The sequence below is a fragment of the Carassius gibelio genome, chromosome B8, assembly GCF_023724105.1.
Source record: "Carassius gibelio isolate Cgi1373 ecotype wild population from Czech Republic chromosome B8, carGib1.2-hapl.c, whole genome shotgun sequence".
Classification (NCBI taxonomy): Eukaryota; Metazoa; Chordata; class Actinopteri; order Cypriniformes; family Cyprinidae; genus Carassius; species Carassius gibelio.
In genome coordinates this window covers 7,528,728-7,553,847 of record NC_068403.1, presented here as the reverse complement: position 1 = coordinate 7,553,847, position 25,120 = coordinate 7,528,728, and the positions used below count along the sequence as shown (strand labels likewise).

General features: G+C 36.1%; 3 protein-coding genes across 7 annotated transcripts in view; all 3 read left to right on the top strand.

Annotated features, from left to right (window-relative positions):
• The window catches only part of fibcd1a (fibrinogen C domain containing 1a), a 118,240-nt gene extending 112,559 nt beyond the window's left edge, over nucleotides 1–5,681 (top strand). For all 3 annotated transcript variants that reach the window (XM_052564258.1, XM_052564257.1, XM_052564256.1), the window contains one exon: nucleotides 2,018–5,681. In XM_052564258.1, the coding sequence (XP_052420218.1) occupies nucleotides 2,018–2,280 (263 nt within the window). In that variant the 3' untranslated portion in view covers nucleotides 2,281–5,681. The remainder of the gene's footprint in view (nucleotides 1–2,017) is intronic.
• Nucleotides 5,682–8,615: 2,934 nt separating this feature from the next.
• On the top strand, nucleotides 8,616–20,379 carry traf1 (TNF receptor-associated factor 1). The gene is made up of 11 exons (XM_052564253.1): nucleotides 8,616–9,419; nucleotides 9,520–9,718; nucleotides 10,040–10,124; nucleotides 10,521–10,619; nucleotides 12,064–12,225; nucleotides 13,006–13,065; nucleotides 13,158–13,226; nucleotides 13,794–14,216; nucleotides 16,130–16,307; nucleotides 18,059–18,207; nucleotides 19,822–20,379. The coding sequence occupies exons 1-11, from the start codon at nucleotides 9,389–9,391 to the stop codon at nucleotides 20,038–20,040; spliced, it is 1,674 nt and encodes a 557-aa protein (XP_052420213.1). The 5' UTR covers nucleotides 8,616–9,388; the 3' UTR covers nucleotides 20,041–20,379.
• Nucleotides 20,380–22,552: 2,173 nt separating this feature from the next.
• phf19 (PHD finger protein 19) overlaps nucleotides 22,553–25,120 on the top strand; it is a 32,059-nt gene continuing 29,491 nt past the window's right edge. Inside the window, exon 1 of one of the 3 annotated variants that reach the window (XM_052564250.1) lies at nucleotides 22,553–22,804. In XM_052564250.1, the coding sequence (XP_052420210.1) occupies nucleotides 22,702–22,804 (103 nt within the window). In that variant the 5' untranslated portion in view covers nucleotides 22,553–22,701. Of the gene's footprint in view, nucleotides 22,805–22,832; nucleotides 23,505–25,120 lie in introns of those variants that run through there. The other 2 variants (XM_052564251.1, XM_052564252.1) reach the window with 2 other exon arrangements.

Genomic DNA, 25,120 nt, shown 5'->3' with positions numbered 1-25,120 from the left:
CCCTCATGTTGTTCCAAACCTGAACGACTTTCTTTTTTTCCATGGAACTTTAATTAAATTAAATATTTGAATATTGTTAATATTGATATGGAGATAAAAACGGTTTGGTTACCAAGTCAAGTTTGGTTAAAAGACATACAGGTTTAGAACAACAAAAGTATGTCCAAATTAGTCCGTTTTGGTTTCCACTGACTTTTATTTCATGGACACTAAATACAATGGAAATCAATGGGAGCCGAAACTGTTTGGTTACCAACATTCTTTTAAAATATCAACTTTTGTTTGGCAAAAAAAGTAAGTAAGTAGTATGAGTAAATGATGACAGAATGTAAATTTTTGGACGAACTATCCTTTAAAATCAGCTTGAGACAGCCAAAGACCATAAATGACTTTCTTAGACATGCTAAAAACCAGGTAAAGCCAGCTCATGTGTCATGTTTCTGCAAGCAATGTCTCTGCATCTGTTCAATGGCTCTCCTTCACAGTCCAGGTGTTGGCATTTTATACCACATCATTCTGCTGATTCGTTATCTGCCAGACCACAATGATGAATCTATGAGGCAACCAAAAGGAGTTTATGATGTGTAACACATTTTACAATATGGCATAACAGCATCAATTGGATCTCCTTTGTCCAAATAAAATGGCTATCATGATACATATTGCAGCAGAGTGGAATTAGAGTCAGAGGAAGTGGACAGGAGAAGGGTTTTACTGCAAGGCTGGCAATAAAAGGCTGATCTTGTCAGCAAGGCCAGGCCCAGTGGAGCCAGGCGGTATGGAGGCAGGAAACTGGGATTAGATTAGCCTAGCTGCACACTGCTACATTACGTCCCTGAAACATACATCACAGAGCTTTATAAGGGCACATTAGCGGCAACACGTTAACATGCACCTCTCTTTGGGTTCTGTCTCTCTCTTCACTAGCAGGACTAGCAATCTCAGTATGCAGATATGAACACACTAAGGTGATTGTGAAATTTTCAACTGATGTTTTGCGGCTCGATATATGAGCCTATAAGTTTTAGCATTGCTAGTTTAAGCAATTGGATTTTATGAATTGAAGGCTATAACAAGCAAATGTAAATCCACTAATGTAGGCTGTGCATTATGTACAGTGCATGCAACAAAAAAAATTCACTGCAAAGTCTTTTACGGTCACAAAGACAGGATTTATTTGATCAAATATACAGTAAAAAAACAGTAAAATTTTGAAATATTTTGGATAATTTAAAATGACTCTTTTCTATTTTAATATAAGTTAAAATAGAATTTATTCCTGGAATAGCAAGTTTATTTTTCAGGATCATTACCCCAGTCTCCAGTGTCATATGATCCTTCAGAAATCATTCTAATATGCTGCCTAACATTTCTAATTATTATTCCCATTAAAACAGTTGCTGGTTAATATTTTTGTGCAAAGTTTAGGATACTTTCATTAATATAAAGTTAAAAAACAACATTTAATTAATGTTTACTGACTTCAAATTTTTAAATGGTAGTGTATTAACTACATTTTAAAAAGAAAAATAACCACTAAAATAATCACTAAATATTAAATGTTTGAGAAATCTGTGAAGTTCAACACAAACTTGCTTGCTTTTATTCACTTGCTTATTATCAATTTTATTGGTTAGTTGTGTTCAGCCCTAATGTAAGTTAAAAAAATATTTATCAATCAATTTTTCGGAGGAAAAATCATCCAGTAATTGTGTATTTTTTTACAACTTATTATTATTATTTGAGGTTCCACTTGATTTAGGATGTAGAGCAAGGTAGCTCAGTATGTATTGGAAGAAAACTTCTGCTCTTTATTGAAACTGTGTCCTGTTTTACTGCAGTAATCTAAACTTTCCATGATACTGATAAACAAAGACGCTGCGGTTGAGTGACTCACTTGTTCTTTTGTTTCTGTCTCTTTCTTCTCGCTGTCCCTGTCTCTCACATGCTCACTCTTCCACCCATCCTCTGTCTTTCTCAATTTTTCTTTCCATCATGCATGGATCCGACGCTGCAGGCGACTCGCTGCTCAAACACAACGGGATGAAATTCACCACTAAGGACAAGGACAACGACCACTCTGAGAATAACTGCGCGTCCTTCTACCACGGCGCCTGGTGGTACCGCAACTGCCACACCTCCAACCTCAACGGACAGTACCTGCGCGGCCAGCACACCTCGTATGCGGACGGCATCGAGTGGTCATCCTGGACGGGTTGGCAGTACTCGCTGAAGTTCACCGAGATGAAGATCAGGCCAACCAAAGAGGAGAATAAATGAGTGAGAACTAGAAAACATAACAAAGAGCTCAAAGGTGGCTGTAGGTGTTAGAGACACTCGATGCAGAAACGCAAGAACTTTCCCACGACAACTTCTTTCTCATGTTTCTGTTTCTATCCATCTTTCAAACCCCGTTTTCCCACCATCTTGTAGTGTTTGTGCTAACGCCCAATGGGCTGATGTTTTTCTCTTGATCTACTGTTCAAATCTCTGAATATTATTACAAAACATTGCAGGTATTGTCAAAAATGTACTATATATACATATAAAAAAAAGATAGTTGTTGTCTAAAAAAAAGAAAAAGAAAAAAACAAACTTCTGTAGCTGTGAAATTTAGCAAGAACGTGTAGCTTTTCATAAAAATAAAGACTTTTAACTCTTCAGACATCTGACGGAGAGGCAGCTTGTCCTATGTTATTTTTGTTCAGTGCTTAATCAATAATTCGTAGTTAAACATGACAAGGTTGCTATTGGCGTGTCCAGCCCCTGCTGTAATATCTGGGAAGTGACTAGATTTTCCCACATGACGAGTAAACACGTTATTGATCACCAGGGATGCTCAAAGAGTATATGTGTCACAGTGGTGGCTTTCAGAGTGATGGGCCACAACAGGCGCATTTTTCACTGTGACAGGTCAGTCGGTGGAAGGTTTTATCAGTAGAGAAGCTGAACGTCTCGCAGAAAACACAATAACCCTTTGGTGTTACTGCTGGATAGAAGAGTGTTGGATTTTATCTTCTGAACAATAGGTCAGATTCACCAGAAATCACAATGAGATGGATTGACGGAGCTTTAAGGCTCCAACTTGGAGAAGATCCGAGAACTGAACTTGGGTCGAACAGCTTTCTGTTGTTGTGCAGAGACCCGACTATTCTGGTTTAATAGTCAGTTCATCCTGCAGATCATTTCAGTAGCTTATTTAGTAGCTCATTAGCTTTTAATGTAATGTCATTTGTTTCAGGTAAACTGTGAAGTTCTTAAAATATTATGCTGAAAGGAATAGTTTACCCTAAAATGCAAGAGGTCAAGATTTGAATTACATTTAAAGCATGCATATTTGGCCTATTACAAACAGACTGGCAAAAACACCAGTGCTTTGTTGGTTTTTGAGGCTCTTTTAAGTGGAAAATGAACCTCAAAAGACATATATTTTTACAACAGTTAGTTCTCAACCTGCTTAGTGGGGATTCTTCAGCCACTCTATGCATGTTACATTGTTACACAGTAGGTCGGAATTAATAAGTGAATCATTGATTCATTTCCATTCGAAAAACACAGATTCATTTGGAAACAAACAACAGGCTCTTTTATGAGTGAACCATTGAATCATTTACTTGCCTGATTTGTTCATAAAAATGTTGGTTCATTCAGAACGAAAGAGTGATTATTTATATGTCAATAGTTTACTGATTTAATCCAAATGATGAATCATTAACAAAGAAACACCACTATTTGTTTGTTGCTCAGAGGTGCGCAACAATTCTGTTTTGACTGTTTTCATTGGCGGAGCAAAAATAAAGTATCTGGCGATACAGTCTAAATTTCTTTAACTGTTGTATAAAATCATGAATGTGAATGTAACTCATTTTACTGATTTTGGTGTAAACTATTCCTAATGTTGCGTCTCTTTCTGTTTGTATTTGTTTGTTCTTTTCATCTATGCAGAATTTCTCCTTTTTTTCATTTATGGCACTGACACACGTCCTGATTTTGCCAAGTTCGATGTGTTCCTAGGTCAACATATTTTGTCGACCCTGGAACAACATTTTACTCCAAAAATATATTCTTAACCATATCCCTACACCTAAACCTAACCATGAGTAATCCCTAAAATCAGAGAAAATGATAGATGAATGACACTGATGTACAAGCACCAAACACTGATTTTAAGCATAAACTTCACAAAATCTAAAACTGGTTCTTCAAATCTGATTGGTTAATCACAATGTTGTTCCAGGGTCAACAACGATGTTGTCCCAGGAACATGTCTCACTTGGTAAAATCAGGTTGACATATGTCAACTTTCCAAACAATCAACTTGCAATGTCCTTTTACCCATTTACAAGTGTTTCATGAGTCTTTGTATTAGTTTTGACTGCACGATTTTCAACATGTCAACCTGCTGTTTTATTTGTATAGCAATGTTATTTATCCTGTGATATCCATGTTAACTAACCCAGTGTTTGAATGTGAAAATCAGTTTCATAGGTTTATTTGTATCTTTATATTTGTTGGGACTGTACATTGATTATCGTATCAAAGATGAGCATTGTCTGCACTTTAAACGGTAACATCAAAATTCTAATTGTAAAATCACTAATTAGAATCACTTTTATATCTATATTGGAAGGAATAAAAAAAAATAGTTAACCCTAACCCTAAAGATAACTAATCCCTCAGATTATTTGAAAAATGCAAAACATTTCAGTATCATCTTGTTTTATTCTTCATTCATGATTCAATTGCCAATTTACAGTATATACTGCAATGCCTACTCCTTCTAAAAACCAATTCTCCACCGTCAGAGGAGCTCAAAACTACAACAGAGCAAACAGCTGTCACAGCCCAACCAAACGGACGGGTTTTGATCAAGTTTGTGACACATTCTCCCTCAATAAAGAGAACCACAGGCATTTCTGTGAGGTAAAATTGTTTTTGAATGCCGCTATGTAGACTGAATTTCATGGTCAGTTTTCTCTGGAAACTATAGGAGGGCTTTCGATGATCCAGTTGTCCTGATGTACTAGCATTCACATTCACATTCAAAACGAAGAGAAAACACTAATAAAAAAAAACACCTCACCTCATCCTGCAATGTTTTATTTTTTTTATTTTTTTTGCTCTGCAGGTATTTTTAAAAGAAACGTTGTTCTTTTCTGGTATGAAACTGATAAATGTAAGATACGGACTGAGATTGATTTTGTTGCGCCAAAGGAGAGAACGTGCGACAGCTACTGCTTTTGGGGAATGACAGATTCTCAGTTCATGTTGCTTTCTGTGAACTTCTTGGAACTCAGGAACCCCTGCCGATGGCCTCTCAGACTACACCTGTCTGCTGACGGCACTTGCTAGTCATCCGTGTAAATAATTTAACCGTGAAATTGCGCATGTCTTGCAGTATAACAACAACCCAGGATGACGAGAGGACGTTTTCCTTTCTTTACCCATCCTGCCCTCCCTAACATCCCCCCAAACCTACAAACCCATCCTTTCTGACCAGTTATGAAAGCTATGAACGCAGATCTTCTGTACAATATTTACATTTGGTATGCTCTGCTACATTTTGGGAATTATGATGGACTCCTGTTCCATTTTAGGTCTTGTATTAGCCGTATTTTTTGTTGATCATTAAAATGTGTTTAATGAGTGACATTTAATAAACATCCACACTTTCTAAAATACTCGCTTACGGTGTGACTGGAGCATTTCCTCTGTCAGAAAAAGTAAACTAATTCCACCTTAGCAGTTTGGGAGTGAATGTCAGCTGAGGTCAGCTCATTAGCTGGTAATTGACTAGGTAGGCCAAGGAAAGATCCCTAGGAAAAGCTTTTTTATGTGAATATTGTCGCATTTGCCTTGCTTTTTTGCCAATCTCAGGCCGAGATGGCATAATGAGGCTCTCGAGTGATGAATGTTTCAGGAATGTCGTGAAAATGCATGACATTAAATGGTGGAAAGGAGAGATTTTGCTTTTTTCCGTGACTCTCCTTGAGAGTAGAGAGGAAAAATGGTTAATATCCAGCAATCATGCAGCATTCATTTTCATAAGATGACAGCAGGCTTCTTTTTTAACATTATTTTTTATTTCCTAATATAATTACATAAATCCTAAATATAATGTGACTAGATGTAACTGTCACAGGAGTTTGCATTGCACAAGGCACTTTTCATGAATTTTGTGTAACCATTACAAAGCATTAGTGACTCAAAATGGTATTAGGTGTGCTTGATGTTGTAATGATGTGTAAAATAAGCTAAACTGTCACATTTTTGGGATTTTCAGATGTTGGATATTGGTATTCAACAATTAAAATAATGCCAAAAAAAGTAATATTGCCCATATTTGTTGAGTTGATATTCAAGTCACTGTTAAATTATATAAAATTATATTTCTTAAAATTGTGACACCAATAGAAACATGTTACTGTGTATTTTTTAGTTCATCCGTCTAACACAATTCATGGAAAGTCCCTTTGTAATAGAACAATAATTTCTAAAAAGGTTACTAACTCTGCAAAAGGGACATTTCACATCAAATTATATTAAAATTGAAGAGCATCAGCCAATACATCTTGTAAAACAATTATAGCAAAAACTTTATTGCAACAGCACTAAAAAAATCCAATATACAAAGGCTTTACTCTTTTGATTCATTTTTCATCTCTATTCATGCTTTTTAATAGTTATAAAATAATTGATTTACTATCCTCAACTGTCCAAAAGTTGATTTTTTAAAGGTTTTTAAAGTCTTTTATACTAACTAAAGCTGCATTTATCCAACCAAAAAAAAATGCAGTTAAAATTGGAAAATATTACTACATTTTAAAATAACAGTTATATATTGTTATATATTTCAAAATGTAATTTCTTCCTTTGATGCAAAGCTGAATTGTCAGTATCCAAATCTTCAGTGTCACATGATCCTTCAGAACTGTTTGTGAGATTCAATCTTGTATTATCTATTATGTGTGGTAAAGAATGGCTCTGCAGATCTGGCTTCCAAGAACAGCTGCAGTGTCTGTGGTTCAAGAAGTGTTAGAATGATGCGCATCTACTCAGCAGAACTCAGGATCAAAACCAAGTGAGGGATGCATCAGAAGCGAGAGGCATGCTGATAGAACGCTTCAGATATTCAACACTCAGCAAGTCATAAACACATCTGGCTCCTTATCTCCACTGCCCAATATCTTTGACGCCCATACTTGTCTTCCACCCAGACAGATTTACAGAAGATGCTGCCCTATATCTCTCTCCTCTCTGTTTCCAGCACACACAACACCGTTTGGGGCCTCCCGACCAGCCCGATCGATAAGGCCCATCACATTTTAAGCTTTTGCATCATGAGGTTTCTGTATTATTGAATTGCATCTTCTCACGGTGATTCATGAGGGTACAAACATCTTCTTTTTCCATAGAAAGCTCTCGGCCCCTCACCAGCCACCTGCTGCAGTCATTTTGATGCACTGGTCCCTCATGTGATTGCTGTTTAATGAAAAACAGGCCAGCATAGCCCTGCTCTCCTATTACAGAGTAATTGATTTGAGGTGAAGAATGTCCCTTGTAGAGGTGAATAGTTTTACCCGAGTCATTAATCCCTTTAACCAGATAGTGAAACCCCCCTGACTGCCCTCTTTAGCAAAAATTATCTCCCTTGCTCTCTTTCCCTCACTCTCACCATCTAATCAGCTGTCTTCTGATTTGGCTCATTTTAGACAGTATGTATCATCCGTGTCAATGTTTTTCAGACCATCATTCACTCATCATTTATCAGCAATTATTTGCGGCTTTCGAAATTAATATTTGGCATGCAAGTGACATTTACAGATTTAAGAGAAAAAATTATTTCTGGCACCCCCTGTACAGTAATTAAATGTGAGCTCTATGACTGCAGTCTGACTGTGATGTTTGTGCGACTTTTTATGCAGCTTGCTATTTGAATGGGAGATTCCTGATTGAGTAGTGAGCAAATGCAAGGGTCTTCTGAGGGGTTTTCCACTTTATCTTTAAATGATCCTCATATGATTAACAAGATCGATAGTTTATTCTCTAGGTGAGTGGATGGTGCTTAAGTGAAGAATTAAGAGATTCAAATGAGATGAGTTCTACACTACATGCAGAGAATAAAGGACACAGTAGAGTGTCACTGTATCATTTCTGTGTTATTCATCACCAGAAGAACCACGTTTTGGTCAAAATCTCTTTAAATGAAAAAGTTCACTGGTTTGGGCAAAGGCTTGAGTTTATGGATTAGTATAAAATGCTAATACACAAGGCTCAAACTATAGTTTTAATGTTATATTTATATTAACAATAATAAAGTATTATTGCTTATATACAGTAGCCTACTTTTAATAAGGCCATGCATGATAATGATAATCATAACAGGAAAACAGGATGAAGAGTAGGCTATTTAAAGAGGCTACCTGAGGAACTGTCACTTTTAAGTAATAGCATAATACTTACTTTTTTTTCTCACTTTCTCTCTTTATGGTTCCATGATTTATGACGTGTCCGACACGCCACTTTCATTATTAACAGAGACGGGTGAGCGTGAAAAATAAAAACAGCAGTTAAACGCGTCCAGCATATTGGAACCGCAGGTAGTTTTTTCAAGCCGGGACTTTCCGTGTTGACGGATATGACGGCCAGCTTCTGAGAAAGAGAGAGAAAGAGAGCGAAAGAGAGAGAGATATAGAGGCTGTGGTTCAACACTTAGTTAGCTGCCTATCTAGACTCCACTTTTGGGCACCGTCAGCGCTATCCTAAATGACAGTATTGTAGTTACGGGAAATCAGATTCATTTTCGCGAATCGGTTCTCGGCTCATAATGTTTTGGTTCACAGAGTTTGGAGTAGGCTACCCAAGAAAGCATTGCATTTAGTGAAACTGATTCATTGCAAACATCACGAATTCTTTAGGAAAGTACAGCCTATAAGTGGCTTCACTTAAGGACCTGTTTTTGCGAAACTTTTTTATTTTGCTTTTCAGGTCATACTTCGGACGCAGCTTCGAGTCTGGCTGTCACCGTAACGGCGTTTTAAATTGATGAAAATTAGTTCAGTTAAATAAACCCCCCTGGAGGTCATTTCGTTTTTTTTTAGCATAACACGCATTGTACGTGAACGCTCTGTAGGCGGGGTCGAGCTAGCGAGCTGCTTACATAGTCTTCTTCTTTTTGTTTTAGTACCCTCACCTCACTAGGTTTTGAGACAGAGCCACGGTGAAACGCGTCTCCATCACGTTCACTTAGCCTATAATTTAAAAATAACCCCACACCTTTTTTTCTTTCTCTATTTTAATATTTAGTAGACTTTTTCCACTAATTATTATTAGCAAGATCCTTGCCTGACAAGTGGGCGGAAAACAGCGCAATATTTCCGGGTGTTTGATGAGGGGGAACCCCGTGGTGTTTTTCTACCGTGGGTATATCACGAAAAAGTCAAAAGCATATCATTATGTCATCATAACCTGCTGCTGGTACAGAGACTTAATCAAAAACCTCAATGGCTTCTGGATCAGCTGTTTCAGACCCGTCGTTAAACGGGGTTTCGTCCACACCGGGTGAGAACGAGTACCCGTCGGGTTTCCCTCAGAGCATCTGCGATGAAGTCCCGAAGGAGAAGTACTTGTGCAGCAACTGTAATAATGTGTTGAATAAAGCGCGTCAAACCGTGTGCGGTCACCGCTACTGCCTCGCGTGCGTCAACTGGCTGGTCAGGTAAGAGAAGAACCAGAAGCGTTCAAGTAGAACAGCCGCAGTTTCATGACAACACACAGGACATGGTTGACAAGACATTAATTTCGGTTTTGATAGTAATTGTATGTTAAGGTAAAAAAAATGCTTATGATCACAGTGCAATGAATAGCTACCTAAATATATATAAAAAACATGAAATTTTAAAAAGGTGTATAGATGCGTAGGCTAGAGTGAGAAAATATAGCAAAGTGAAACTAACATCCAAACTGCTAGGCTGTGTTTTCTTAAAATGTTATAAATTAATGGTATTAATGAATGCTTCCATTTCATTATTTCATACAGAAACAACAAGGATCTTGTGTGCACAAAATGTAAAGAAGAAGATCCCAGTTTTGAGAATGACACTAGCGTATTGACTCTTGACCAGGTAATCAAAACTACATCCATCGATCAATCTTCCAGATCTGTCTATCTATCTATCTATCTATCTATCTATCTATCTATCTATCTATCTATCTATCTATCTGTCTATCTGTCTGTCTGTCTGTCTGTCTACAGTATCTATCTATTTATCTATCTATCCGTCTGTCTATTCTTCCATTCATCCATCTATCTATCTATCTATCTATCTATCTATCTATCTATCTATCTATCTATCTATCTATCTATCTATCTATCTATCTATTTAATCTCTTGATAAATATGTAATGGCTACAGAGGCATGTTCACCTTCAAATCTGTCAAAGGCCTGATTTTGACAGTGGAAGCACCGTGACTCATATTTGGAAAGTTATCATAATTTCCCCTATTGTTTAAACCGTAGTTCTTCAACGATGCCGCCATTAATAAGGAAATTTTGGATCTGAAAGTTCACTGTGCCAACCAAGGCTGCCCCTGGAGAAGCACCCTGAAGAACTTTGAGGTACTTTTCTATAGAAATTCAGTTTATTTACCTTGCTGAAATGTAGAATGAGTAGAGATCGACTTGTTCTCTGACGGCGATGTAGTGACTTGAATGGATCTGTAATGCATTGACTTAACACTATACTGTCTAAGCAGATGAATGATCAAGGCCGTATTTTCTATATTATGTATTTATTTATAGCATGGGAAAAGCTTTTTTGAAATTCACAGGACATGATGCGAAGATCACACATGTCAACCACTTCCTGAGCCATCAGATAAAGTCTAATACTTTCCACCGTAGATCAGATTAGAACATTGAGCTAATAAATGTAAGACCAGAGATCAGGGCTATTTACTGGCTGCTAAACATTAATGTAAAACCTATAAAGCTATTGACAACACTGTAATGCTCTCAAATGTCTTTTACACTTGACTGAGTCAAAATCAATGTGGATTACGGGGCTTGTATCGATTACATTAGCTACAGTACCATGGCTTTTCTGTTATCACATTGTTAAATCATAGGAACTCATTAAAAATAGCTGCATTTCATGGCAGGCAGTCATACTAGGTTACAACCACAAGATACTATTTTACAGGAATGCTAACAGGGTAGCTTTGTGGTCATTTCATAACATGGACCAGCCATTAAGGCATTAATCGTACAGCTGTTGTGCAGATGCAGTCCTCAGTCTGATTGAGAAGTAACAAACTCATACTTTAGGATTTGAAAAGCCTCTTGTATACCTTTTAGAGGTCAGTGTGTTGTTGAGTAAAATGTTCTATGACTTTGGCCCTCATGGCTGCCTAATGGAAGTCTTTTATGTTTTTACCTTCTTTCTGTACTCGAGAGTCTGAAAGCCTTTTGAGAATATCCTATTATTCACAAGCACCCTATTACAATAGAAGCATGTACTGTAGGTTGGGCTTTAGTTTTTATGTTTTCAGCGGAAACTGTATGATCCAGAGCACAATAAGTTTTAGAGGTTAAGTGTATAGAAATAAAGTAGAATTATGTCATTTAGAGAAGTAGTTCACCCTAAAATAAAATAATGTCATTACTTCCTCACCCTCATGTTGTTTCAGATCAATCCGCTGTAATTATTTTGCACTAGAAAACCAACTGGGATGTTTTAAAGGATCCTCATACAGCTTTTACCATGCAATGACAGTTCATAGCGACCGTCAAGCTCTGAACCTGGCAAAAACAAGCAGAAAAATAAGTCTTTTAAAGACAAACAATAAATTTATTTACTCAAAACTATTTACTAAATTTTTTTCTGGATAGGCATTTTTTTGGATACTCATTATGAACTGTCCTTGCATGCAAAAGAGCTCTTGGATAACAAAAGTCTTGTTTTACTAAGAAAAAAAAACATACATATGTGACATGAGATTAAATGCATTTTCACGTTGTATTTGGATCATTCCTGTAATATGCTCGATGACTCACTCAACAGGACCATCAGAGTCAGTGTGAATATGCCCTGATCCCTTGCAACATTGGCTGTGGCTTAATGGTGCAGAGGAAATCACTGGCTACACATCTGGAGAGAGGCTGTCCCAACAACAAGACCACATGTCCTTCTTGTTCAGGTGTCCTGACACCGAGAGAGCTCCAGGTAGGGTTAGAAAATGACACCTTAGAGACTGACAAATATTATTTTCCAAATCAGTATTTTTGCATCGTTTATAATATCTAAATTTTAATGAGATCCTTTAAGCAAGCTACGTTTTGGAAGCAAAATTGTAAAAAAAAAAATCAGAATTAAAATGTTACTTTTCTTATAAAATATAAAAATAAACCTAATTCAGTATATTTTTCATGAACGCAAGACTGTCATACACATATTTTGCTTCTCAGTGGAATTATTTTACGATAAGTATGTTTGGATATTTTATTGGAGAACAGTTATATACAATATGTCTTAAAAACCAACACACAAACAAAGTATTTGTGCAAATCACATACTATATACATGTACATATTGTGTGAATAGGCCAATAGTGCAAGATATTCGGCCTCTTTAGTTGTTGCTAAAGTGGTTTTGGGTCAGCGTGCCCTTGCTTGAAGCCCCATGGCTCGGTTTTAAGCCACAGATGGAGTCTCCAGTGTTTACTGCTGTCCCATATTACTTTCTTTTCCATTTCACCCATCGGGACCTGCACTCTGGGACATGGATTAGAGGAATAAAAAGAAGGGGGAAAAAAAGCAGCAATCCAGTGAATTTAAACATCAGTCATCCAACGCAACACATTAGTCAAGATATCTTCAAATGCAATGTGTTTCACACTTCAAATTAAGATAAAATGTTTTGGAAAGTTTGTGGCACAAAATTATTTGAGCAAAACTTTCATCACTGTTGTTAGTGAAAGTGACATTTCCTAATTTTTTTCCGCAGAAGCATGTTTGTCCCAGTTCAGGTGATAAGAAGACGACGAAGACAGATAAACGACAAAAGGTAGAAAGGCTGATGGATCGCTGAATATTGTATCCTGAAAGTGAATGTACAAACAAGAACAATTCTAAAGTATGATACTGTTTCCTTTGTAGAATAATCACCCAAGCAGCTCAAAAAAGAAGGAGCCATGCATTTTCTCAGACGTTGGTTGTCCTTTTAAGGTTGGTATTTTAATAACAGAACCTGTTTATGTTAATCATGATGCATTGTATTATATAGTTTTGTGGAACAGAGTTTTATATTAAGCAAAAACTTTTAGACACTTGAGCCACATAAAAAAAAAAAGTTCTTCAAAATATGAGAGGATAAGTTTTAAAATGTAAATATTAAAAAAATTTTAATAAAAAAAAAAAAAAATTCTCTAACATTCTTATATTTGCTAGACAGAGAAAACAAATATTTAGCTGGAAAAAAGATTTAAAGGGAATAATTTTCAGGAATTCACAGAATAAAATATATCATGTACTATACTTTTTTTTTTAGCATAAAAATAATACTTTTCTGTTTATTCCTGTATAAATTTAGTTTAGCTTAAAATAACTTGCTGAAAAATTTGCTTTTGATTTTTGTTTGGAAAATAAGCAAACAAAAATTATTAACAGTGTAAAAAATAAATAAATAAATTAATAAATAAAATAATATATTATTATATATTAGAATGTTATTGCAATGGAGAAAGTAGTGTTTAATGGGAATGATACAGTTTTGCTGCAACATTTTATTTTCAGGGCAATGCGGACAAAGTAAAAGAGCATGAATCCTGCAGCCATGTTGGCCATCTACAGCTTCTCTTGGATGTGACCAGAGCTCTTCAGCGTACCTTGAATTCTTCAGCTGAGCGAAGCCACCATGAAAGCCCTGATCTTCTTCAGCCTGGACAGTGTGGTGCTTCCCACATTTCTCAGAGCGAGGGTGAGATTGAGAGCGACGGAGGGGATCCAGGAGTGAGTGATAAGGCCCTCAGTCTCCACGACGATCAGGCTGAACTTGCTGTAGGCCAGCAACTGGACGCTCTACAGCAGAGAGTGCAGGTTCTGGAGAACATCATCTCAGCTTTGAACCGAGAAGTGGAGAAGACGCAGATCAGTGTTGTTGCGCTGGAGAGGGACAATTACAACAGTCAACACCTCATTCAGCACTTGGAAACCAAGGTAAATTATGAAATAAATCTGTGTCGTGACACTAATGGTGTGGGAATTTCAACTTTGAATAGAATTAAATGGTTTTGTAAGCCGTGGTTAGTTTTAAAATGCTATTATTACAATTTATTTTTATAAGAAATCAGATTATAAACACCTAAGGAACTTTAAGACGCTGTACAGATGATGAAATTACATAGTGATGGTGCTGCCACACTGATGCACACATGCAAATTATCTGCTAATGTCCTGTTAATCATGTCCAAGAGTTTGAACATTAGAATTACAGTACAATGTCTTTTTTGCAAAAAGAAAAGTCTTCTTGAATTGATTTTGAAATGGTCTTTTGGTGATGGTCTCAAGTAAATAGGATAACAGGAAGAAATATTTACAGAATTGTGGTCAAACACATTTAAATGTAAATAATTATTCCTGTTTGTTTATTCTGTGTTTGTAGAAAAAAAAAAATCTAACTTCATAGGCATATGCTACCGTCCAAATATCTGTATGATTTCTAAATGCATATATATATATATATATATGTATATGTATATGTATATGTACTGTATACATTTGTATGTATGTATGTATGTATGTATGTATATATATATTTAGGGGAAACATTTCAGGATTCTTTGATGAATAGAAAGTTTAAAAGAACAACATTTATTTTTATATTTTTACTTGTCATTTTTGATCAATTTAATGCATCTTTGATGGGAAAAGTATATATATATATTAATTATTATATAATTATATATATATATATATATATATATATATATATATATATATATATATATATATATATATATATATTATATTAATAATACTTTTTTTTTTTTTTTAGCACCACAAATATCCATAAATCCATCACATTGTCTTTAATTAATTGATAATGAAATATGCCAGGTTTATGTATAAAACAAATAAATGCAAATTGTACTTTAAAAACATCAATTAAACATCATTAATTTCACATAATGTTTCTTTAAGTGTGTTTATGATAACGTTTATGGTTAATTCATACTGAAGATAACCTGTATAATTAAAAGCTACACTTACAGTCGATATATATTAATGTCACTTTATTTTAATTCTAAATTCCGAATCAAACTACAACTTGCATCCTGCTGCCTCATTTCAAATATCAGGATTTCAGTACACTTCTGAACAGTGCACAACGCTGATATCACATTATTTCCATCCTGGATTATTAAAATCAAAGCACTTGCTTTTCACTGTGTGTCGCTAAATAGCAACAACAGATTTCATTACTTTGATGTGTCCTTGCAGTTAACTAGGCATTGATCTCATGCTGTGAATCTGCAATATGGTTGGAGCTAACGAATTGTCTGTGTTTCAAAAGAGCTAAGATTCTATATAGGAACATTTGTTTCCTGTGATGTGTTTTTTGTTTGTAGCCACTGGGTTGCATAACTCTTGCTTTAAATAAGGACTCGCATAAAACTAACAAAGGTATTCTTTTGGGGAGGTCTGAAATGATCATTTATTTGTCACTGTGCTCATCTTAACACCGGGAGGTGATAACAAATGATTACAGCTGCATTCTGACGCTCGACCTGGAGGGGTTATTTAACACACGGGAACCGAGATGACACTCCTGAAATGCTGAAAATGAAGAGATAAGTTGAAGGAAGGATGATGAGAAGGGAAAGGGTGGTAGAAAATAGATTTGTGTGACAATTCTCCAAGTGCGGTTGAGAAAAAAAAAAAAAAAGATGTGTCTAATAGGATGTCACCATCTCGTTCTTTTTCTATATTTCGAAGTGTCTCACACAAGGCTGCCGACCTTAACCAGCTCCGAAGGTCCATTATGATACATTAATATTGCGCTTTTGCAGTGAGCCAATCTGTACCTCTGGGTGATTCATCCGTTATAATGGTTTTCCATCACATTCTAGGTAGCGGAACAGCAGCAGAGACTGGTCAGGAAAGACATTCAGATCAGTTCATTGCAGCAGTGTATCAGCGCCCAGCAGGACATCTCGTATGATGGCACCTTCCTCTGGCGGTTGTGTGATGTCAGCCAGAGCCTGAGAGAGGCTGCCAGCGGCGAAAAGATCAGTCAGTACTCGCCAGGTACCAAAGCACATATCTCTCCTGTACTGCTCTGAAAGGGAATAAGCATTCGGTCATTTACTCTCATTTACTCCGTTATCATTCATCCTCGTGCAATTCTAGACCTTTATGACTGACTTTCTTCTTGAACTCTCTTAACTACTGTAGACTTTCCTCTTTCTACAACCTGAATCTGGAAAGAACAGTCAGTCATATATGTATAGAATGGCATGAGGGTAAATGATAGATATATATGTGTGTGTAACATACCAAGACTGTTTCATTTATGTTTCTGATATTGTGTTACAAATCTATCTATCTACCTATTTAGCTAGCTATGTATCTATATGTGTATCTATCTATCTTATTTGTTGAAGAAACGTGAAAGAAATTTGCTTTCAAAATATGTATAAAATGTAAATATTAAAAAAATGTGCATTTATGCACACACACACACACACACACATGAACACACACATATATACTGTAGGTGTGTGTTTATGTGTACTTGTTTATGCTATATGGAAGGGACCAAATGTCTCCTCAAGGATAGTAAAAACTTACATTTTTGAAATTGTGGTAAAAAAAATTGGAAAAAAATATTACAAATCTATCTAAATCTAAATCTATCTATCTATCCATCCATCCATCCATCCATCCATCATCATATCATCATCTTATTTGTATAAGAAACTTGAAGGAAACTTTCTTTCAAAATATATAAAATGTGTATATATAAAAAATGTTTATGCACATACGCACACACACACACACACACACACACACACATATACTCTGAATGGATTCACAGATGGATTTAGTGAGTTCATTAAGCAACAGATCCATCAGACTGATTCAAATGGTAATTCCTGACTTAGTGAGTCATCTAGAGCGATTCATTAAAAGAACTGGCTCATAAGAATCATCTGTTTGTGAACTGAACTACACTGGTTGCGCTGTGTGTTTTTGGTTGAATAAAAAGAACTGGTTTAAAAGAATAATTTGTTTAGGAGTTAGGGCTACGCTAGTTGTGCTACATGTCAGGCTGTGGTTTTACCAGTAACCAAGATAAGTGTGGACTAAGGGCTGCTCATATGATCTCTGCGTCATATTCTAAATCATATGATGGTTCATGTAGGGAACAGGCCACCTTGTGATTCTGAAAAATCCTGGTCCCCTGGGACTTATTCTTCTAAGCATGTTCCATTTGCGGTTCCAGTTGACATAATCAATATACTATTGACAGTCACTTCTCACTTTTGTGCTAAGGCAAAACTGTTTTGCCAGCACTGAATACTTTAATGCGTTGGACTGGACTCATCAGGAGAGCTGTTGTGAATGAATGTTAGTTGTTGTCGTATATTGAAGTAGAATCGATGCTCATTCATAAGACCAGTGCTAAAAATTGAGTTGGTACCAGTGAAAGGGAAAGCGAAAAAAAGTAAAAGCAAATGTGAAGCAGTTATAAAAGCTGAAATGTGGTTGTTTGCCCAGAAGTCATGTGTCTGCGTGAACACAACCATAATAGACATAAAGAAAGAGAACGACTGAAAAAGAACTGAAGATAATTTCATTGACTTGTTTTCTTTCACGTCATTACAGAACAGGATATCAGAATAACTGTTCTTCCAATACAACAGTCAGAAAAAGGAAGCCACGCATTTGATTTTCTAGATGGAAGGAGCTCTATGGTTATCGGCTGCTATTTTTAAGAGTTTTAACTAAAGCCCATCACGCTTCACATAAAAATGACAATGCATTGTGTTTTTCAGCGTTCTACACTGCCAGGTATGGATTTAAGGTGCGCATGCGGCTCTACTTGAACGGAGATGGGGTTGGAAAGGGAACACACATCTCGCTTTTCTTTGTTATAATGAAAGGAGAATACGACGCCATTCTTTCATGGCCATTCAGACACAAGGTAAAGCACTATAATCAAGCTGTCAATCAGTGAACCAATCAATCCTTTTCTGAACATCTGTGTTGTCTCCTAGCTAATGATGATGCTTACATGCGAATTCATACAAGGACTCATCCTTGATCAAATCCTTGATCTTTTGAAACAGAAAAAGCTTTGATGTATTATGAAAATATACTGCAGATATGTTGAACTCAAATGTAAATAATGAACTCAAAATGTTCTTCCCAGTCCAGCAAGACTATTTGTTCAAATTAGTTGAATTTGAATGCTAAGCTTAGAATAATGAATCCTAACTGATTACTATGTAACTTGCAATATCATCTTCATTTATTTTTTAACACAAAACCTAAATGATCTTATCTAGATTCATATTCTTAAAAAAAATTTTTTAATGAAAATAAAGCTCAAATAGCCTTGACAACTAACTAAAATATAATATTTTAACTTAATAAAATAAAAATAAAATGTAATAAGTATTACATTACATCATAAACTAAATTAAAAATAAATGAAAGCTAAATAGATATTTTAAAAATCAAGCAAAAATGACCAAATGAAAGCTAATTCATAATATTAGTATATGCTATATAAATATAAATCGTGCTAAAATATATTTTCCGGACTATAAGTTGCACTTTTTTTTCATGGTTTGGCTGGTCCTGCGACTTATAGTCAGGTGCAATGTATTTATCAAAATTAATTGGACATGAACCAAGAGAAAACATTACCATCTCCAGCCGCCAGAGGGCGCTCTATGCTGCTCAGTGCTCCTGTGGCCTACACTGAAAACATAGAGCGCCCTCTTGCAGCTGTAAACGGTAATGTTTTCTCTTGGTTCTTGTTTCTTGGTTCTAAATAAATGCAACTTATAGTCCAGTGCGACTTCTATATGTTTTTTTTTCCTTGTCATGACTTTTTTTTGGACTAATGCGACTTATACTTAGATGTGACCTATAGTCCAAAAAATTATAGTCGTGATTGTTTAAAATTCTGTTCACATGTGAAACTGTCCTGCTTCTGTCTTGCAGTGATTATCATTGTAAAATTTGCATTATTATGTTCTTCTCAAGAGGGCTGAACACTTGAAGTGAGCACTCAGAAACGAGTACTGAAGGGCGTTACAGTCTCATGTGTGCGTGTTTAGTACATCTAATATGAAGACCTATGTCAAAGAAGCAGAACAAGTCCAGTTTTATAGTTTTATATAAATATATTTAAAAAAAAATGCATTTCAATCTTATTCTAGCAATTTGAGTGGCACATTTCAGTTTAGATTGCTATATGATACTGCTGTTGAAGGCAGTTAAAAACGCACACAAAAAAATCACATTAAAGAAAGCATTTAGGTAGAATTTTCAAAGACAACACAGCAAAAAGCAGGTCATTACATTTAAAGTGATCAAGAGAATATAAAACTAAATATAAAATATAAAACTATTTATTGAGCAAAAAACCTACTAAGTGCACCTCAGGACAAAGAATTAAATAATACATGTATGATATGACCCCTTTAATAGTGGCTTCTGTTGTAATGAACCAGCTTTGGTTCCCAATCATGTGCCATCAGCATTTTTTCCTGACCTTCTGCTGACATCTCCTGCACGGGCCTGGCAGGTCACATTCTTTCTCATAGATCAGAACCAGAGGGAGCACGTCATCGACGCTTTCCGTCCAGACCTCTCCTCTGCATCTTTCCACCGCCCCGTCTCAGAGATGAATGTGGCCAGCGGGTGCCCCCTGTTCTTCCCTCTGGGGAAAATGAGGTCGACTAAGCATGCGTACTGCAAGGATGACACCATCTATATCAAGTGTGTGGTGGACACCTCCTCCTGAAGCATGAAGGCCTGGCTGTTAAAGAGGACTGGATTTCTTAAGGGAGCATAAAAATTCTGGATCCAGACAAAATGAATATGGAGAGAAGAGAAACAAATCCAGAAATATTTATGAACTGAAAAGTTTTGTCTCTGTTGCATTTTGGTTCTTTGGGTACATGAATAAAATACATTTTTAGATTGACACCTGGCTCTTAATGTTTTAAACAGTGACTCTTTCTGGTGTTATTTTGGATGTACTGCGGTTTTATTTATTATGGAATGAACTGGATTTTGAATATCATTCTGACAGTTTTCCCATTTTACATGTTATAATAAATAAAATGTGTTTACCACCTTGTTTTTTGTTTCCTCATAGAATGTTTTATCTGCTTATTAGTACATGTCTCAACATTGCAGATAAATTATGATGCTTTGAAATGTTTGTGGTGATTTATCTCTTTGAAGTTTAGAACAATCAATATTATTTGCATTTATGATTTAAATTGAAAGAAATGGTTCACTCAAAACCTCACTCACCCGCATGGCTATCCAAGATGAAGACGAGTTTGTTTCTTCCTCAGAACGGATTTGGAGAAATTTAGAGTTGCATCACTTGCTCACCAATGGATCATCTGCAGTGAATGGGTGCCATCAGAATGAGAGTCCAAAAAGCTGATAAAAACATCACAATCCACACATAATCCTACCCATTACAGTCCATTAATCAATGCCTTGTGAAGCAAAAAGCTGCATGTTTATAAGAAACAAATCCTTCAAAATTTTAGACAATTGTTTTTGTCTAAAATATAAAGGCCTCTATCACCTGCTTTCTCCAGTGACAAAGTTAAAAGAAATATGCACAGATCAAGCACTGTTTTTAGATTAGATTAGCAACGAAATACAGTTAGCATCTAACCAGAAGTGCAATAAGCAGTAAGTTTAGAATATACAAGGTCTACAATATGTTACAAATGTACAATAAATGTACAGATAAGGCAGTATTATGGACATAATTTACATATAATTTACAGATTTTTAAAGCGTGATGTACAGATAGGTGTACTATGAACATACAGATGGATTATGTAAAAGTGTATGTACACTATAGGCAGAAACTATGAACATATGAACATCCAAATGTCCAAAACAGTTTTACATTCCAAAACAGTTTAAAACAAATATGTTGGTGGATTTAGATGTGAGAGGACAACAAGGAATTGACTTTATCACTGCAGGAAGTGTTATTATGGATTTTTTTGGCCAGAAACAACAGTTTAAAGTGAAAATGCCTTGAAGGATTTGTTTCTTATATACATTATTTCTGATTACTGTATTTAATTTATTTTGTACATAGGTCCTTAACAAATATAGAATCAGATAAGCACATGAAAATGGCAAGTGGGCTCAGGAATTTTTATTTTTACATTTTTTAAATATGTATTTTTGCTATAAAGATTCATAATTTTTTTCACAGAACATCCGATGCCAACCACAATTTTTGCATATGAAATGTTATTTCCTTTTAAATAAACAATGGAAATTTTGCTGAACGAACACATGCATGCAGATTAATGTATTCATAAAAAGTTTAAATTTATAGCTGTGGCAATGTTTTTTCTCCCTTGCGTTCCACAACACGTTACCTTCCTGTTAACACACACACACAAAAAAAAATTCAGCCCTGTTCAGCTAGCAGTTTTTAGAGAAAAACTCCAGCTACTTTCCCCTCCTGACTTTTTTTTTTAACTTTTAGTTTTAGTTTTTTTTTCTCCCCTCCTGTCTTAAACACAATCAAATGTTCACAGTATCAAAAAATCTTAAAGCAGATTGAAAGACAAGAAAATAACAGGTGGTTTCTCACATTTGAAAAGGTCACGTTGTACAATATGTACAAATCATCACTGCATCAAATAACTAAATACACTTAGTCATGTGGTATTCATAGCCCCTGAGTATGGCTAGTTTTGTTCTGTGACATAAAACATTTCATTTAGTCAGCTTTCCGTGACCTTGTGATGTCTGCCTGAATCGCAATGTCCACATTTCACAGAAATCTAAGAATATTAATGTTATGCCAGCAAGTATGAGCTGTTATGTGTTAAAAATGTATCTGCACTGCAAACCTTCACTGAAGCTGAAAACATATGCTGACAGCTCACATATCTCATTCATCAAAACCATTACACTTTTATTTTACACATCATATCATGCTCAAAGTATCAGTAATGTCTATCTATCTATCTATCTATCTATCTATCTATCTATCTATCTATCTATCTATCTATCTATCTATCTATCTATCTATCTATCTATCTATCTATCTACTTAGAGTTCTACAGTGAATTGGATATAACAGGCATAATCTATAATCTATATGAAAATCTAATAATATCTCGACTGTATAATTTCTATCTCTCTATCTATATGGATAAATCTGGTGTATATTGTCAGTTGCATTGAGTGTCTTGTTGTCATTGGAGCAGTGCTCCTGTAGCCCCTCCTCCCAGCGCGCTGCTGCTGTACTTCCTGTACGCGGATGATGATGATGATCGGGTTATGTTAATTACATAAGCAAAACGTAAATGATTCGCGGGAAAAGGTGAAAAAATGGCGACGTTCACTGACTGCGTTCCTGCGCCGCTTGAGCTGTAAAAACACCAGAAACTCTTATACCTCGCAAATGGGATTTGGGGCTGCCATTGGAAGAATAGCTGCACTTTTGGCGCGTTTTACCCGCGGGATTGGAGAGAAATCAAAGCGGTATTTATCTCTGCAGCATTATAGTGAGTAACACTCACAGCTGCACTGATCTGGCGAACTTAATCATGCATATGAAAGAGTAATAGTGTGTTCTGAGCATGTGTTATTAGTGTGACAACTTGTCTGAATCCCTGAGAGAAGTTTTGGTAGTGCGCAAGTTTTCCAGCATGCCCTGATGATGATGCATGTCTTCAAATGGGGAGGGAGTCCGTGTATATATTCGTAGAGGCTATGATTTATTTATATAAGCAACTGAATTGATAGACTCTTGAGAAGTGGACGTGGCTGTTACGTTAAGTGCTTTTTCATGCATGCATGCGCGCGTACTTTTACAGTCAGATGCAATAGTTTTCTGTCACGCGGAGATAAAGAACGCGTATTTTATTCTTATTGTTAATAAGAGTAACGTTACTGTTGAAAATCGTTTGATTCTCGGCCGTTGGGTTCGATTCATTTAGTTATCTGTGAAAGGGGTCTGGTGCATGGTGGCAGAAGAAAACTGGCCGAGATCAGTAAAAGTCTGAAGTTCACATCCTGATGATGAGTCAACCAGCTCTGTTTCTCAGCTCTCTTTTTAACTCATCAGGGTTGAGATTGAGTCAGGCAATATTCCCCATGCGCACTGTTGTGGTTGGACGAATCTATTTGCAGTTCTACAGAATTCCTGCGGGGTTGTCAAAACCATCATGCACATAGAGTACATACTTGCTTACCTGGATCACTGTAAGTGATTCCCAGCAGGGGGTTTATGGATAGGAAGAACTTTGTTTGCCTATAAACTTCTTCGAATTAATAGATAAATAACGACTAATAATTAATCTCATAATTTTTTACATAATTAAGAAAATCATTTTTAGCTGAAAACGTTAATATGTGTTTCAGTTTTTGTACAGCTTTTTATAAATTAATTTGTTAGACTCTCCTATTTTAATAATAGCCAGATTTTTACGTACAGTCATGGATTGTTTGTATGTTAATTTATTCTTGTGTAGCCACTGAGGGTCTGGAATTTATGGCAGCTTTGATTGGCCAAGGCCCGCCCATGAGGCCGTTTGACCGACATGTCAAACAACCAATCACAGTCCGTTTCACTCATTGTCACATTTCGAGGCATGGAAATGTCGCCACAATAACAGAATGGTGTGTTAAACTCTCGGACATAATTTAAAGATTCTATGTCTCGAACATATTTCACATACTTTTGAAAATCCAGCATTTAGTTGATTCTGATAAGCACTCGTCACATTTGTAACTGTCACATAACGGAATGTTAAAGAACGCGACACACACGTCTCACGGAAATCCTGTAGAATTTAACGAATCCGTTGACGACTTCGACACTCCTGAAGCGTTTCGACTTTTGTGTGCCATATGCATCAAACGTTCAGCCAACGGTCCGTGGGTGTGACGTCTGAGGCTGAGACTAATGTTAATTCAACTCAAGGATTTGAATCTGTTCGCCTAAAAGATTTTGTTCACATTGACTCACTGAGATTAATCGTTACGCAATTAGGTGGTGACAAGTTTCGAGTCATCGAATCACTCAGTTCAACCAACACTCCAACACTGAATCATTTATTGTCCTTTATTTCTAAATTTATGTCGACAAAATCTGTTATGATGCTCCAGAAGGAAGCCGTGATAGGCTGAATATTTTTTTTAAAAGCTACCCTAGCTGTGTTGTGGTCTAACATGTATTCTAAAATGTCCTTCTTATTTTAAGAGGTTTTCTTTCAGTACTGCTTTGAGTCTCATGCAGACTCGAAACAATGAATCGTTCATTAAAGGGGGCGTGTATGGAGTCAAAATAACGCCTTATATATATACGCAAAAAAATTAAGATTTGCAAAAGAAAATTAAAGTATTGAGGAAAATAAATTTGCTTTTTGCAAACAAAAATTAAGAATTGCAAAACATAAATGAAACAGCGCGAAAGCAATGATTTTGCAATACATATTCTCCATGGTCATATCTATTAATTTATCTGCAACGCTGATTTTATTTTGCATGTCAGTCTAGTTTGAGCTTGCGATACCGTTTTCCCTTTGCACGTCTCTCTTTGTGGCACTGTTTTGACGTGGGGGTGGAGTCCAGGGACGGGGGCGTGTACAACATGCCTCCCTGGAAGTGACGTCATCGGTCCGAGACGCAGCTCACTGATAATAAAGACAATAAAAGTCTTGGGATACACTTATTAATGTATTGACACAACTGCAACTATCCTTTGTGTTGATTCCAATCATTTTTTGGAACTTGAAGACTTTCATATTTTAAAGCCCTAAATAATTAAGCTAAATGAGCCATGCCTTTAGATTGATGGTGCTCTGCATTTATGCTTA

What these genes read in the sequence shown, in the direction of transcription:
- traf1 (XM_052564253.1), top strand. Translation starts at nt 9,389, where the DNA reads ATGAGGGGGAACCCCGTGGTGTTTTTCTACC. An exon ending in CCCCGTGGTGTTTTTCTACC is followed by an intron (nt 9,420 to 9,519) that starts GTGGGTATATCA and finishes CTTCTGGATCAG; the next exon opens with CTGTTTCAGACCCGTCGTTA. An exon ending in GCGTATTGACTCTTGACCAG is followed by an intron (nt 10,125 to 10,520) that starts GTAATCAAAACT and finishes TTTAAACCGTAG; the next exon opens with TTCTTCAACGATGCCGCCAT.